At 31.6% G+C, this 15,443-nt stretch overlaps 2 protein-coding genes across 2 annotated transcripts; one reads left to right on the forward strand and one right to left on the reverse strand.

Moving 5' to 3' along the window:
- Window positions 1-1,132: 1,132 nt before the first annotated feature.
- Bm14439 (Uncharacterized protein) lies at window positions 1,133-1,240 on the forward strand (the record flags this gene model as incomplete). The annotated part of the gene is made up of 1 exon (XM_043080714.1): window positions 1,133-1,240. A coding segment is annotated over one exon (108 nt), but the record flags the coding sequence as incomplete, so codon positions are not given.
- A 3,899-nt stretch (window positions 1,241-5,139) lies between these two features.
- Window positions 5,140-15,376, reverse strand: Bm12536 (Histidine-rich glycoprotein precursor, putative; the record flags this gene model as incomplete). Its single annotated transcript, XM_043080715.1, has 27 exons — window positions 5,140-5,241; window positions 5,337-5,418; window positions 5,519-5,674; window positions 5,939-6,101; window positions 6,284-6,359; window positions 6,690-6,914; window positions 7,050-7,137; window positions 7,292-7,461; window positions 7,600-7,686; window positions 7,868-7,981; window positions 8,069-8,222; window positions 8,795-8,940; window positions 9,149-9,255; window positions 9,629-9,782; window positions 10,020-10,262; window positions 10,489-10,640; window positions 10,887-11,051; window positions 11,574-11,783; window positions 12,014-12,191; window positions 12,411-12,598; window positions 12,834-13,013; window positions 13,420-13,608; window positions 13,740-13,909; window positions 14,082-14,215; window positions 14,460-14,716; window positions 14,887-15,046; window positions 15,275-15,376. The coding sequence occupies 27 exons, from the start codon at window positions 15,374-15,376 to the stop codon at window positions 5,140-5,142; spliced, it is 4,152 nt and encodes a 1,383-aa protein (XP_042936649.1).
- Window positions 15,377-15,443: the final 67 nt, after the last annotated feature.

A 15,443-nucleotide genomic window follows, 5' to 3' on the forward strand; every position in this document is an offset into this window, starting at 1 on the left:
TAGCTGCTACTAACAATCAACAAAGTCTTCAGTTCTAACAACAATGGAAGAAAGGAAAAACGGTGCAGTTAAGAAATTTATTTTAAAAGAGGGCGAAGGAGGAGCTGTTTGATACTGGTAATCCCTAAGGGTGATTGCTGCAACTGCTAAGCCTTTATCAACTCCTACTAAAAGCAGCTTTTTTTGATAATCCCATCTAATAAGCCTCTCTCCTCAATACCCTCAACACCCTTTCTTTCACCGCCCCTCACAGTTCAGCACCAAATTTCGTTATCTTCCTATCTTTTCACTCATTGCTTCTCATCATTGCAACTATTGTTTCCTGCCAAAATCAATAAATAGCATAATTAATTGAACTATGTAGCTTTTACAGTGGAAAGCCGCTCACTTTCTCTACTTTCACGGATACAGAACCTTTGTTGGAATGTCTCAACACTGCTGATGGTCTACAAAGTTAAGAGAAATTGAACGATGATACTGAAAATTTAAAAAAAAAAAAAAAACTAATACTGAGCAAATTACTCCAAATTATGCCAAACTTCCCAACCAGAAAATGAAACCTACAGCTTTGATTACAACTTCATACAAGAGTACAGGACTAGGTTGTATTCATCTGCAACTATTCGCTAGCCACAAAAAAAAAAAGAATTTGAAGCATATATCATATTTCATCATTTCATGATATGACGCATAAGAAGCTAAGAATAGAGTATTGTCAGCCATAGAAGTAATTTCTTTCTTCTTCAAAAGAGTATCTAATATACCAAAATATATAATTTATGAAAATTTCCTAGTAAATCCATAAATTTATATTTAACTTTTATCAGCGTAGCATTATCAATATTGCATTTCAATACTCTCCAGTGATCAATCTCTCCCAACGGAGAGCTTTTTCATGAACTCATAGCGCTGAGAGGAGAAATTTGATCAAAACTTTTCCCAACAAAAGTAGCTCTAACAAAAATGAACATTTTAATGGAATATAATGTATAATATGTAAAGGATTTATAGAAATATACGGAGTTGCGGTATATTTCAGATTAGATATTTGAGATGTGAAATATATCAAATAATGTAGAAAATACATTTGCAATTCAAAATGTTGTCATTTCAACAGAGAAAGGATGAGCTGCTTTCAGCATTGTCAATTGCTAATACACTATCAGCGATGATAAATGACAAAAGAATCTATAGGAAAAGCTTTCAGTCATCTAGCACGGCAGAATTCGAATCCACGTAAATTCACGTCAAAGATATTGAAATTTGCCTCCAAAACAAAAAAGAGTTTGAAATGAAAAGAGCGAATGAAAATTCAAGATTATAGCGTCGAAATAAAACATATAACATAGGAAAAGATAAAAGAAGATATTGCTTGATTGCATTTAAAATCTTTCCACAACTGAACTAAGCGAATTTGCACCTAAATCAGATCTTTTGCACTTCATATTGAGCCTACGATCATTTTAAAATAGCTATGGGATCTTCATCAGACTTTAAAATCAATCAGAGACAACCATATTTATGTTCTGCTCCTTTTTGAGGGAACTTAGCAGTTGAAAATATCAGTGCTTTTAAAATATTTAAATCACTGACGATTTCTTGTATTGTGTTCACTGGCACCTCCTTTTACATCATAAAATAGAGAGGCATCAATTTGTTTCATTTATAAATAGATTTTATCCTGAAAATCTTTAAGAAAGATCGAACCTAAATCAAATGTAAAATTTTTAGAACTTTTAATCTGCCACTAATTCCACGCTGATAAAGAGACGAGATAATTTATATATTTTTAGTGCTCCCACAAAAAATTTATCTGCAACAATTATTTATAATCAGAATTTCTGAAATTAAATTCAAGTACTGCTTCTTTGCCGTAAATTTAGCTAGTGCATTTAACCAATTTGAAAGAAAGAGATTAAGAAGAGATTAGTAAAATATCAAATAAAGTTTAACAAATTTGACAACTAACTAAAAAAATTTATAAAGTATCCGTACTTCTTTTAAATAAGCCTAAGCAATGGTAAGGAATGCATTACACAGCAGCCATTATTTTCGTAACCATACATCTTTCTGGGGAACATTTCATAGGGTGCAGCAGATAAGAGATTGAATCAGATCAGACCGAGCAGCCCAAGAAAAGCAGCCAGCAAAAAACATTGTCAATCCATCCATTGCTTCTTTCTATCATTTGCACAATCAGAATACAGAACAATGCCAATCAATCAAATATATCAATAAATCGCCTTTAAATTCTCTACAATTTTAATGTAAAAATGAAATTCTCATTCATTTCAAAGAAATTATTTAGCTTGAACATTTCTCAATTAGAATACTTCCATATTCAAATATTATTCCCACAACATTTACAGTACATATCAGTTTCACAAATTAATTTAAATAGTGTTAAGAAAACTGAAATATGAGATGAATCTCACTAAATCTATAGCAATTGTATTTTATCTTTCTACTACTATTATAATTTGCTTATATTATGTTAATCTTGATAGTGACTATTAATAAAAGTAGTAAAAATGTTCCATAACGGAGCAGAACAGATGAACTTCCATGCACAGTGCAACATCTCATACATTACATTAGATTATGTTGGCTAAAAACAACTTGTATCGAAAAGCCGAAATTAGTATAACTTGACCTAGCCTAGCATATTTAATGCTGACATATCTTTTCTACCTATTTTTGGAAGCGATTACTGAGTTGAAGGTCACCCTCGGTTCACTTTTTAAAGATTCTTTGGTGGTAACTTTAAGGAAAATGGATACCATGGAGCCAAGATCTCTCTAGCTTTCTCCCGTCCAACTTATTTCTTTCATATTGCTAGGACAATGCTTAATTTTAATTTTAAACAAAGAAACTGAAAATGAATTATTCCACTTTTCCTTTTCTATTACTAATTCTCTCTGTTGAACGGATAAGAATATCCAAGACACAAAGTTTGGTGATGAAGTGTGAACCAATTTTACATTTAATAAGTTTAATACATTTCAATGGAAGAGACAAATCAAAGCGCTGTACAACAAATTATAATAAAAATGAGGGACTTAGCTGCACTACACAACCATATATGAACCCAAATGTCAAATGGAGAACATTATACAAGCGATTAAAAACAGAATATTAACAAAGAAGTGGTATCATGCTTCAATCTTCAGCGAAATATTGCAGCAAATGTTAAATCAACAAACAAAATTAGGAATCAGAGCGCTTGGAAACATATTTTGATAATGCTAAAATGTCTGAAAATCACATTACAATGGTCTCGGAAATCTTAAGCATCATCAAATTCCACATTCAGTTTTACAGTTATAAAAGAAACTTCAGCTATAACTGGCAAGAATAAAATGGAAGTTTGAGAAATTGGAGTGGAAATAAAATTCCAACAATATTAATAATAATAGAGCAAATGGTAACAGTGACAGTTGTAATATAAGAGTGGTTACAGCATTAACTTCTGTGGGATTTTACTGACTTATACTTCTTTGATTCCTAGCAAATCTAACAGAATTCGAATTAGTCAGTATGCTAATGCCTTCACATTCCCATCTTCTTTTGAGATACACTTACCACTTTTATTTTGCTGTAACATTATAATTAACTGAAAAACATTCACTGACTATTAATAATAATAACAGCAGAGATAAAACCGATCACAAAAAGTTTAGACGAAAAAGTAAAAGCACGAAATGTTTGACCGCTTTTACAATAAAATTCGATTTTGTTTTTTGTTAAATGTTTGATTCAGATCCAAAAGAGAGCAAAATTTCTCCAATTTTATGGAAATAATTACGTTTCCACTTCAGGAATGAATTTAAGAATTCATGGAAATGAGCATTTTTTGCGAAGATCGCAGTAAACAATATTTGAGTAAAATATACAGAGCAAATAATTCTATAAATTCGTAAAACTGTAAAACGGAAGTTATAAATAAAAAGAATATAATGGCATGAAATGTTCTGACAAATGAAAGAGAATATAATTAAAAAGGATCACAGCAGGAATTAATGGATATACTCCACAATACTCACCCCTTTCAGATCACAAATCACCAAATAAAAATAAGAACACAATTTTTCATTTCTTTCTAGCTCTCTCCCAATATATTCATCGAAGTTCTAAGCCATAAGACCCACGAAAAGTTCGACAATTGCAGTCAGTTAAGAGCCTACGACTGCATACAATTTATAAAAATGACAGTGTATCTCCAAATGAATTTCAACAACAATAAATTAGTAATTAATAATAAAACAGTTTAAAAAAGTAAGAAAATAGCTGCAGTAATATGTAATAATAATAATATCGATTAAATTAGAAACTGAGCATTGAAATACGACTGACTATAATTCATTGATAATCCAGGACGACAAATTTCAAAGTATTAATAGGAAGTAGTTTTTAAAATAATTTAACTAATAGAGTGAAAAAAAAAGTTGGAAAATAATCTTCAGGAATCTCAAGAAGCCTCAAGGAGATTCTTTTCCCGACAAACGGTGTCAAAAATATCGAAAGAATGTAATAACATAAAACACTTGTTTCAGTAATAAATCAGAAAAGAAAAAAGCACTAACCTTTAGAATCAGAAATGTAGGAATCAGTAAAAATGGAGAAGAAATACTTTCCTACAGTGAAAACACAGACAACCATTGCCCAAAGCCATAGCTCGGAATACAAGCACATGAGAATACCAAAATCCTAGTGAAATGCCCATTTCCGACCAAAAATAATCTAAGTAATGAAACGTAGAAAAAAAAAAAAAAATAAAATGAAGTAATGGAGTGTCCTTCAAAATGATCCTGTATGACCACGTAGTGCACTTCCAATAATAAATACCCTTAGTACGAAAAAAAACTTCAGAAATGAAGATTTTTCTCCAAGAATGTGAAAAGCAATTCCAACCAAATACGTCACAAAAGATAAAAGTCAGGGTTTGATCCTAGAAACTTTCCAAGAAATATCAGTATTTATTTAACTACGATATGAAATTCCATATCTTATAAAATCAAATAAAAGCTCTAGGAAATCTAAAAGTGAAGTTGAATATTACACATTGGATTAACATCCTATGAAAGTTAATTTTTATGATGTTTTTAATCACAGTAGCTCAACCAAACCATATCCACTCGTTTACCAAACTCGTAAATTATCCACTATACTTATCTCTCCATTTTGGAAAAGAAGTGTTTGAGCTGGTGGAGACCAACGTGAGATTTCCCAAACAGATGTAGACTGAAATACCATTGATCTCGGAATATTTGAAATTTACATCTCCCCAAGAACAATAAATAAAAGGTATTAAAAAAATAAAAGATATTTTAACTCACTTCTCCCCACGTTTGATATTTATTAATCAGTTCTCGTAACGACTGTACAAGATCGCGGTTCGCAAATTCCACCATGTTTGAACTATGTTATAGAAAAAGACATTTTTAATTGAAAATTTACAAAAAGGAAATACTACTTTTCTTCTTTGAAAGGATTCAGAACAAGGAAAAGAAAAATGTACTTTTTTGGATCAAGAAGCTCGCAGTCCTTAATTCTTTGACAAATGACCCTGTTTAAATGTTCATCGAATAATGGCACGCCAAAAACACAGTCAAGCAATGTGTAATCAGCATATGTTTCATCGTCTCGCAAATGAACTCGTAGACTCGCAATTTTCCTACGAAATTCATAAATTTTTGATACTAGTCTCTTGGTGTCAGTCTTTCATACCTGATGCAATATGGACATTTCGGTATTACAATTATGTCCTCTACAGAACATTAGCAATTATACAATTACAACAGTAGAATATGAGAAAAAGGAAAAAAAAAAAAGACTTATTTCAACTTTTACAAATGCTTGGAAATTGATAACAAAACGAATAAAATACCCAGAAACGAGCACTAGTAACAATAATTTTCTACAAAAATCAAAGTAAGACCTTGGATCTTTGCTGACCGTTGTAGTACCACCTTTCTTATTCTTCGACTGTACTTCCCACTCAATAGTTTTCTTTTTGCACAGCAGTGTTAAATAACCACACAGCGAATTTAGCCCCAATTTTTCTCGAAGTTTCAGCACCGAAGGATGTAATGAAAAATGACCTGCAATAAAAAAACAAGAAATTTAAAAGGAAGGACCGGAAAAGAACTAATAACTAAAATGAAGACTGAACATAAAGCAAATAAGTGATAAAAAGATGATATTGTCGAGATATATTAGATAACTTGTTAGCTTTATTTGGAAAATTTTTTCAGTATTCTGATAGTATTGATGAGAAAATTACCATCTGTTAAACTGGAATCAATAAATGGGAATGGGACACTTACAATCTCTGAGTCATCAATTACAGCACTGTATTCCTGAAATAATACTTTCATACAATTTTAAATTAGGACAATTTAAATATTATTAAAACTTCAAACCACAAAAATTACTTAACATCCACATATGTTATATCATAGAAAAAAGAGAAATAAAAGCAAACAGTCCTCTTTGAATACAAAGTGAACAATGAGGAATTTTGATATTTCAAAATTATCAGTTTCTCATCCTCATTTCTCATCCTACCTACAAAATCTCGAAAGAATGGACGCACCAGATAAAATAAAGTAAGCTTAAAGTTGACTAAACTTCCAATGACTCCAACATTTTTGACCTTTTTAAATGAAAATAATGTTAATAAAGTATACTTGCACAAACACTGCATGCGTTTGAAGCATGTCATTCAATTGAATTAAACAGTTATCTGCTGGAATAATAACAGGTTCATGTGAAGCAGTAGTGATCAGTAAATGTTTGCACTGTCGCAGAGCACAAGGAATAACTGGGACACGTGAGCCTTTGGGGATATATAGCGAAACTGGTCCATCACCCAAAGTATAATACAAAAACAACCGAAACCATGATGAAACCACCTGTAACTACGACTCTTATGAGACAGTTTCTAGTAGTGCTAAAAGCATAGGAAAATTTTCAAAATTTCCTCTACTGATAAATGCTCTTTCAATTAATTCAGATCTGAATTTTGATAAGAATCAAAATCAACATACTTCTGGAATAACGGTCCCAAAATGAGGAATAGATGGCACTGATAATGGACATGCTTCCCCGTTTAACGGAGCCATTGAAACCAAACATCTTAATAGTTTTTAAATGTATGTTAAAAAAAAAAAAATTGAGGAAAGCCGGTTTATTCAACGATGAATCATTTCTCCAAAATTATTGATTAAATGAACTGGAAAACAGTTACTCCCCAAATTACATATATTTGTTCTGAATAAATGATTCTAACCTGTATGTTTTGTTGATGAGACGTAGACGTGTGGCATGATCCAACGATAACAAACTTTCACCTCTAATTAAATCCAATTCAGAAGTACTTCGAAGTGCAAGAATTGTTAATAACAATGTTTGAGCATGTTCGGAATATCTTTGTGCTTCACCTTCCACAAACAATTTCACCTGAATCAGCAACTTCACTAACAAAATTCGTCCATCATATTTTCAATGAACATATCTGCTGCTACAACCATGAGAAATGAATAAGATAATATTTCTAAGATAATAGACAAATTCAAACTAATAAAGATAACAACTCACATTCTGCAGTTCTTCCACGAAACTATCCAGTGACTCGTCGCTCAATTTTCCCACTTCAAATAAGGTTACCGCATGATTTTTTAGACTCTGAAAAAAGAAAGAAACAAAAATTTCACGGAAAGAAAAACAGCTAATAAGGCTTAAACATCACTGCAACGTTCGAATTTTCTGAAAAGCTCATAAGTATATTTCTTCATTAGAATGATTTTCACTAAACTAGCCGTTTATATTACAATTTCTTTATTTAAAAGGGAAAAAGCTAGCTTACGATTGATAAGTTCCCCATCATAAGGAAAGCAGTCAACGATGAATCGAAGAGAAATGCAATTCGTTTAATAGCTTCGTTCCCGCCACAAGGAGTGGGAGTTGTTAACGATAACGACTGAAAATATAAAATCAAAATTAAAGTGAACAGAATAACGAACTTTTAAATTTAATTTACATCCTGCATCACTGCAAAATATAGTACCGTGAACGACGCTACAAGCACATCATGATTCACCGCTAATCCATCTGTAGTGGATTCATTTTCGTCATCTTCATCTGCACCACCCGGAGAAACCAATGCAGTAGAAAAATCTGACAGATCCTCTGTGATTGCTGCAGTCGAATCATCGTCTATCCTATTAAAAGTCAGAACTTAACAGAACATAATGCAGAGAAAGTAAAAAATAAGATGTTCGTGTCTTCCAAAAGCGCGACTTGACTGACTGATGTGTTTCTAACATGGCAGCAACAAATATATGAAACTCACACGGAAATAAATATTTAAAATAAATATATAATAATGAAACAATGAATGGTAAAAAAAGTTAACATATTAACACATAAAACAACAGCAAATTAATGCAAAATAGAATAGAAGTTAATAAAAAAATAAGTGCATTATTCTACTAAAGAAAAGCGCTAACAAGTGGGAATCAACGAATGTAGTCATAGAGATATGCATGTAATTTCGCAACCAAATCACAGTAAACAAATAAATAATGGAAAGAACTTTATGACTGAGAATGAGGCCGAATTTATTAGGTGAAATACTGTCGATAACTGCTTGCAAATCATGTGCAGCACTCATTAAAAATGCTTAATAGTGCTAAATGAGTAGGCATACGATAATTAGAACAAAAGGTCATGAAAAGTTCTTATAACCTCTTATCAATGATAATTTAAACTATTTACAAAATTATATACTTACTCTGGAATGATCATATGACTTGCCCATGTTACATGCAACGCAAGATTTTCTAGTCCAGTGATACGCTTCTTCGCGAAGCCAAGTCGGCAAAAGACAGAGACAGCGTTTTTTACTAATTGTAAATCAATATTTAGAGTTTCGGATAGCTAAAATTACTGAAAGCAATAGTAATTATACAAACTGATAAGAAATCTCACCAAAAAATTTTACTAAATTTTTGCAACTACTTTCTTATGCTACATTATTTGAATGTTTAAGGCTCAAGTAAAAAATATATATATATATATATATATATATAAATATATAAACCAAAATATATATTAAATATTAAAAACCAAAATATTCAAAGTATACCTCCCGTACAGTTGTTTGCTCGTCTATGGCTACAAATATTTGATACAGCAAATTTTCAAAATAATCGCCCAGAACTCGGTTCATAACAAAACCATCCAAAGTTGGCACTGCGAAAAAAACTGATTTAAGGTATGCGGCAACTGTTACAATACTTACGGTTAAACGTATAGTCTATACTATTATAGAATGAGGAGAAAGAGATTAGGCACTTCACCACCTGAATCTTGGATTTATAATCCGGAAAGTCGGCGAGACAATTTCCTAAATATTTAAAAATACCTGAAAATATTACAGGAAAAGAAAAGGAAATAGAAAAAACAAAGGAAAAGAAAAAAACCGTTCTTACCAACACTTCAAACCATTCGTACATCTAAAAAATCTGTGCATGAAAAGTTGGACAAGATTGCATGTGATTTTTTTTTTTTTGTTTTTTATGGCATAAGACCAACACAAAAAAAAAAATACAAAAGTAGTTATTACCATAAATGTAATCGTCGTCCTTAACTGGTACCTCCAAGTAAGCTAAACCACGATTATAAAGTTTTTGCACCAACTTTGCATCAAGAGTACCAACTAATTGAGCACCTTCATCGATAAGCATATCTAACAAATCTTTCTCATCTTTGTTTAGTAACTGCAATACTTCATCGTTTTCACTAAATTAAATTTCAAAAATTTCAAATAACTGTTATGAGATAAACAGCGTTATAAAAAGCAATCAGATGATCAATCAATTATTTTATAATTTAATAGAAAGACAAAAACTGACTAAGTAAGAGAGAGACAAAAAGAATTGAATTGTTGAACCACTGGAAGAATTTGCACATAAACTCTCCACACTCAATCTACATCATTAAATAAAAAATAAAACCTTAACATCACTTTCCAAGATACTGCCGGGTGCGACCAACCACCAAGGTTCAATGTTGATAGCAACAGGTTTTTCTGGTAATAGTTCACGCAGTGATTTACTCTTTCGAAATATTTTTCGGTTACAACGGTTCTGATTCATTAACTCAATGTACTGATTTCTGCCAATCCCCAATAATCTCATCGCATCGGCGGCCGTAAAATTCGGTAATGAATCATAACTCTTTTCGGCATTCATAAGATTCTAAATATTATCTTATTATCAAAACAATATTTCGAAAAAGTTTTCCAAATTAAAGCTAGGTATCTGAAATGAAGGTCGGTAGGCGCGAGAATTCGCAACACCACAATCAAATTACTACAATGTATGTTATTAACAATTAAAAATATTTAATTTATGGAAAATTAGAAAAAGAAGCATGAGGAAATACATTTGCATACATATGGAATTATTTTTTCAAAAGTTTTACCGCTATGACGTTGATGTAATAACTAAATGGCGTCATTCGAAGTTCGCGTACAACGATATTTGAAAGATGGTACGGATAAAGCATAAGATGAGTTTCACTGTATTTTAGAAGAATATCATAATAGGTTTCCTCATTTTTCTTCACATATTTCACTAAAATATTCATAGATAAATATAGGTTAATATGAAACCAAACAGAACCGTCGTTCCATCATAATAATCAAAAATAACTGAATTGCTGAGATTATTTTGGAATCAGACATAACATTACGGAAAAAAAATAACCTGAGAAAGTTAAGAGAATTGAATAACTACAAAGTCTGAAGCATAGAGTGACCTGTGAGATTCTGGATCTCAGAAGGAACCCTGACCAATCTCATAAGCAGAAAAAGGACACACCTATGTTACCTTTATACCTTAACTGATTTTTGATTGAATATTCGAGTACAAGCTTATCATATTCTCTCTGTGAGTTGCCCAAAACAATTCGAATTTCCTGAGGCAACTTCGACCAAACAATATTTTGCCTGATGTACTGGTCGACATCCTTATCCGTCATGCAGTCTACAAAATTTAGTACATATTCTATTTCCATTCTCATTATGATAACGAGAATTGTTCAAATTTAATCATACTGAAATTAATTTATCATTTTCCAAATTATTTTGGCTACATATGGAAACTGCAAAGCAAAATTCAATAATACCCTGTCCAATACAATAGCCTCAAGCAGCGAAGTTACAAAATATACAAAATTTTATTTCCAGTAATAACTTTATAGCAAAACTTATTCGCAATAGCTCATTGAATCACAACATAATGAATAAGTAGGTAGTTATTCATAAACTCAAAACAAATTCTTATTCTCTCCTCTAATGGCTGTTCATAGTGAAATAAAGAAAATGCTACAAAAAATTAACAGATATGGAACTGATAAAAGAAACACCAGTCGCCACCTAATTACCCTACACGATCATCGATTAAGCCATAATTTTGGAAAGCACCGGGAAACATCATGAGAAATAGCTTTAAATTCAACTGTTATACTTTATACAATACATAAGAGCAAAAGAGTATTTCAAGTACTCAATTTTTCAAAAGTAATAACCGGTTCAAAACTGTGCGTTCGACGACAGTGCACAACAAAACGATCTTTTCGCCAGAACTTAGCTCTACAAAACTCTTCGGGACATTCAAACGGTTTCACTTTCAAATGCTCTCTAAATATATGTGCATCCATATTTTTCTTATCTGCATATGTCGTCCCACACTTTTTACACGCGTATGGCTTTTCACCTATAAATCAATCGACTCTCACAAAAATAAACATTTTATCCATCTGCATAACTTCTGTGCATTTGTATAAGTGGGATTTATTGAAAATTGAAACGAAATTTTGTTCAATTAAATAGCTCTTGCAATCCAGTTACAAAATTGAAAAATTCTCTTTTACCATCGAAGAAAAATCACATTGTATTTCAAATGTAGTAGAAACCATTAAACGATTAGAAAAATAATAAAGAAACCTGTATGAGCTCGAATATGCCTGACAAGATTGCTCTGCACTTTAAAAGCCTGATTGCAATATTGACACTTGTAAGGAGTTTCCAAAGTATGCATGCATCTCACATGTTTTTCAACCGCACTTTTTTCCTTTGTTCGATGATCACAGAATGGGCATTTAAACGGTTTTTCCATCATTATCTGAAACTTAAGCAGTTCAGAAATTTGATCTCATGACATATGCCTCGAACAAAACCATGTCACGACTTCAGAAAGCAAAATTTGTGAATGAAAAATGAATGCAAATAATCTACCATGTTCAAACAAAGTGCATAATGACATTACCAAACAACAAAACTGTTTTAATCATTTTGATTCACCATAATTTGTAAGGAAGATAAAAAACATTCAAAAAAAAACCTCCTGATCACCGACCAGTAAGGGTACGGTGACATCTTTAGGTGCAATAATTTCAGGCAAACCATAACCAAAACTGTCCAGCAAATGACGTTTTTTGGAAGGCGGAATATATGATACCGTCACTGCAGAGACAGTTTCAAAATTATTATTCTGTACAGCACCGTAACTTGTTGATGCTTCTTCCACGTCTAAAATCAAGATTGCTTGCTACTGTTCGCTTTCGATAATAAAGATAAGCATTTAATTAGAAATTAAACTTAACCAAATGAATATGAATTCGCTCACAGAAATTTTCTCCAAATAAGCAAATTGACCAATAATAAATCATTAAATGTGCAGTTGTATGGTAATATACTTCATTACAGCTTAAGCAACAGATCCTGGCACATTTATTAACATATTTCACGATAGAAATAGGCTTACGCGAGAGCTTTATGTCTTTTTTCAGCTGCAACATCAATCGTTTATGTCCATATGTACCACCCTTACGACCACGACTGGGTCCAGCAACAAATTTTTCATAAATACACATGTAATCGCTTGTTGCCTTCGCAACCGCCATTCCGCTTTGCTTCATGTCATCTTCTGCCAAATGTATTTCATCTAAACAAATTTTCTATATCTACCCAACATCATTAAGATTAACTTATTTTTTATAATAATATTGAGTTAAAAATTTTTTTTTATAATTTTCATTACTGCCCTCAAACAGCCGTTTACTAACCTTGGTCTGAAATCCTAATACAAATTTTTTAAACCCTTTTTTTTTTTTTTAAATTTTTTTTTTTTTTTAAATAAGAAATTTTAAACCCAATATTATTATAAAATAGAATCCTCACTAAATACCGAGATTCGATCAGACAACCACACAATTACTTCGATTGATGGATTTTCTCAAAATTCTCTAAAATATCATAAGAAAACTATACACAAAAGTCATAAAACAAACACTTCTCCAAAAACTCATTAGGTATTTAGCGCTGTAAAGATTAGTATAATTCATTTATACCTTTGTCTATATAATTAGAAGCTTCTTCCATAAGATCTTCAGCATTAGTTTCATCATTACAATCATTATCATCACCGAAGTTTGAACCGTCTAAAGCAGAAATACCAGGTTCGCCATTTCCAATCAAATTTCTATTATCATCCAAAAGGCCATAAATTGTGTTTGTTAGCATAATTTCATCACCACTATCTAAAATCCGTTTTTCTTCGATATCTCGAGTACAGCAGAAATATTAAGATACGTCTAAGTGATTAAAATTAAATATTTAGAAGCAATTTGAAATTCCAAGTTAAACGATTAACAAATGTACAGTATGTTACCAGGACAGTATGAATGATCGATTTCGGAAGCAAGTAATTCTTCATCGATAGCATCAACTAATCTGGCCACACCTAAAGTAACAGCAGCTTGCCGTAATATCTTATGACGCCTTGATGTGGTGCGAATTGATCCACTATACAAAAAATCGACTATATTTCTCAAATCCATACTAAAATAAACAAAAATTATATTTTGAAAAGTGCAGTTGTAGAAAGAGATTCAAGTCATCTAATAAAAGTGAAATGCTAATAGCAATCACATTTTCAAAATTTCAGTATATATAAATATTGTCCATATTTAAAACAAAAAATAAGCCTGTATTGATAATAAGTTTGCCATACCTACTCACACCCGTAATTTGGGGATCAATATCAACGGTGACAATGGCACTTTTCTCAGTACATGCAAGTGCATTTTCGAAATGAGTACTGAATGCACAAAGCATCAAACGATGACATCGAAGAATCACTCTATTCTAAAAATTAAAAAAAAAAAAAAAACATCAATTTTCTAAAAAATTTGGGTGCCAGAATACTACCGATGAAAAGAATTTCACTCCACACTATATAAAATTATTCCAGTGATAATTCTTTTGTTTGCTCTCTTGTTTATTATTTCAACTGGAAAAAATGAGGAACACTACAGGACAGTATTCATAAAAAAAACATCGAGAAAAATTTTTAAGTCGTAAGATATGACATTAGTGTAAAAATGTTTACCTGGCTACTCACGAAACAATCGATGAATTTTCCTTGAGTTTTGAAACGATGGACTGCTTGCAACAATTCCTGTGCATGATCTGGATTTTCTAATTCTACATTCTCATAAATCTGAGCTTCTTTACTTTCTAGCATTCTAATTAGGGAGTCACAACCAAGCGCATTTGCAACAGAAAGTGTCCTACTTTGAGATCGATTGCTACAACGTCCAGTATACATATATTTTACTAGCAATCGAAGATCATCCATGTCCACACCTTAAATGTAAATTTACCAGTGATCATTAGCTAATAAATTGTGCTCAGGCTAAAGAGTTTTTGAGAGCTATTTTATAACATATTTTACAACATGTATGTCGCTTTGAAAAACAATTATTATAAAAGAACTATTATTCCAATAATTATTATAATACGGATAAAATACCTACCTGTAATTTTTGGATCAATGTTTAGGGTTATAACAGTAGAATCTTGAACACTAGATAGAGCTGCATCTAAATGTCTGCTATAAGCAGATAGAACAAGGCGATGAGCCGATGTCACATAATCGCCGTCGTTCTGAACAATGACATCCAGAAAACGATTTGTCTAGAAAAAGAATTGAAAACAATACAGTGGTGAAACATATATGAATATATATTAAAAACAACTTCTTCAACAAGACAATTAAAATGATCTAAAATGTTCCTAAAATTTGCGCACTTCATACTATCAAAGATTTCCTAACTAAAGTAGAATTGCACATCAGTAACAGCAATTTTAAAAAATTTTTAAAGGAAAGATAAAATTCCATAAAATTAAATTGGTGAAACAAACACTGTGCAAGTGCTGCATATAGAGGAATAGCGTATCACAGTGAGACTGTATTCGTAAAAATGACGTTTCTTCCAGGCCATCCACGAGCCCCAATCTTTCCATTATCCATTAATAGTGCTTGTCTCTTGCTTAAAACATAAAACTACACAGTTACAAATTCAAATCACTT

This window comes from Brugia malayi (assembly GCF_000002995.4).
Source record: "Brugia malayi strain FR3 genome assembly, contig: Bm_v4_Chr3_scaffold_001, whole genome shotgun sequence".
Lineage (NCBI taxonomy): Eukaryota > Metazoa > Nematoda > Chromadorea > Rhabditida > Onchocercidae > Brugia > Brugia malayi.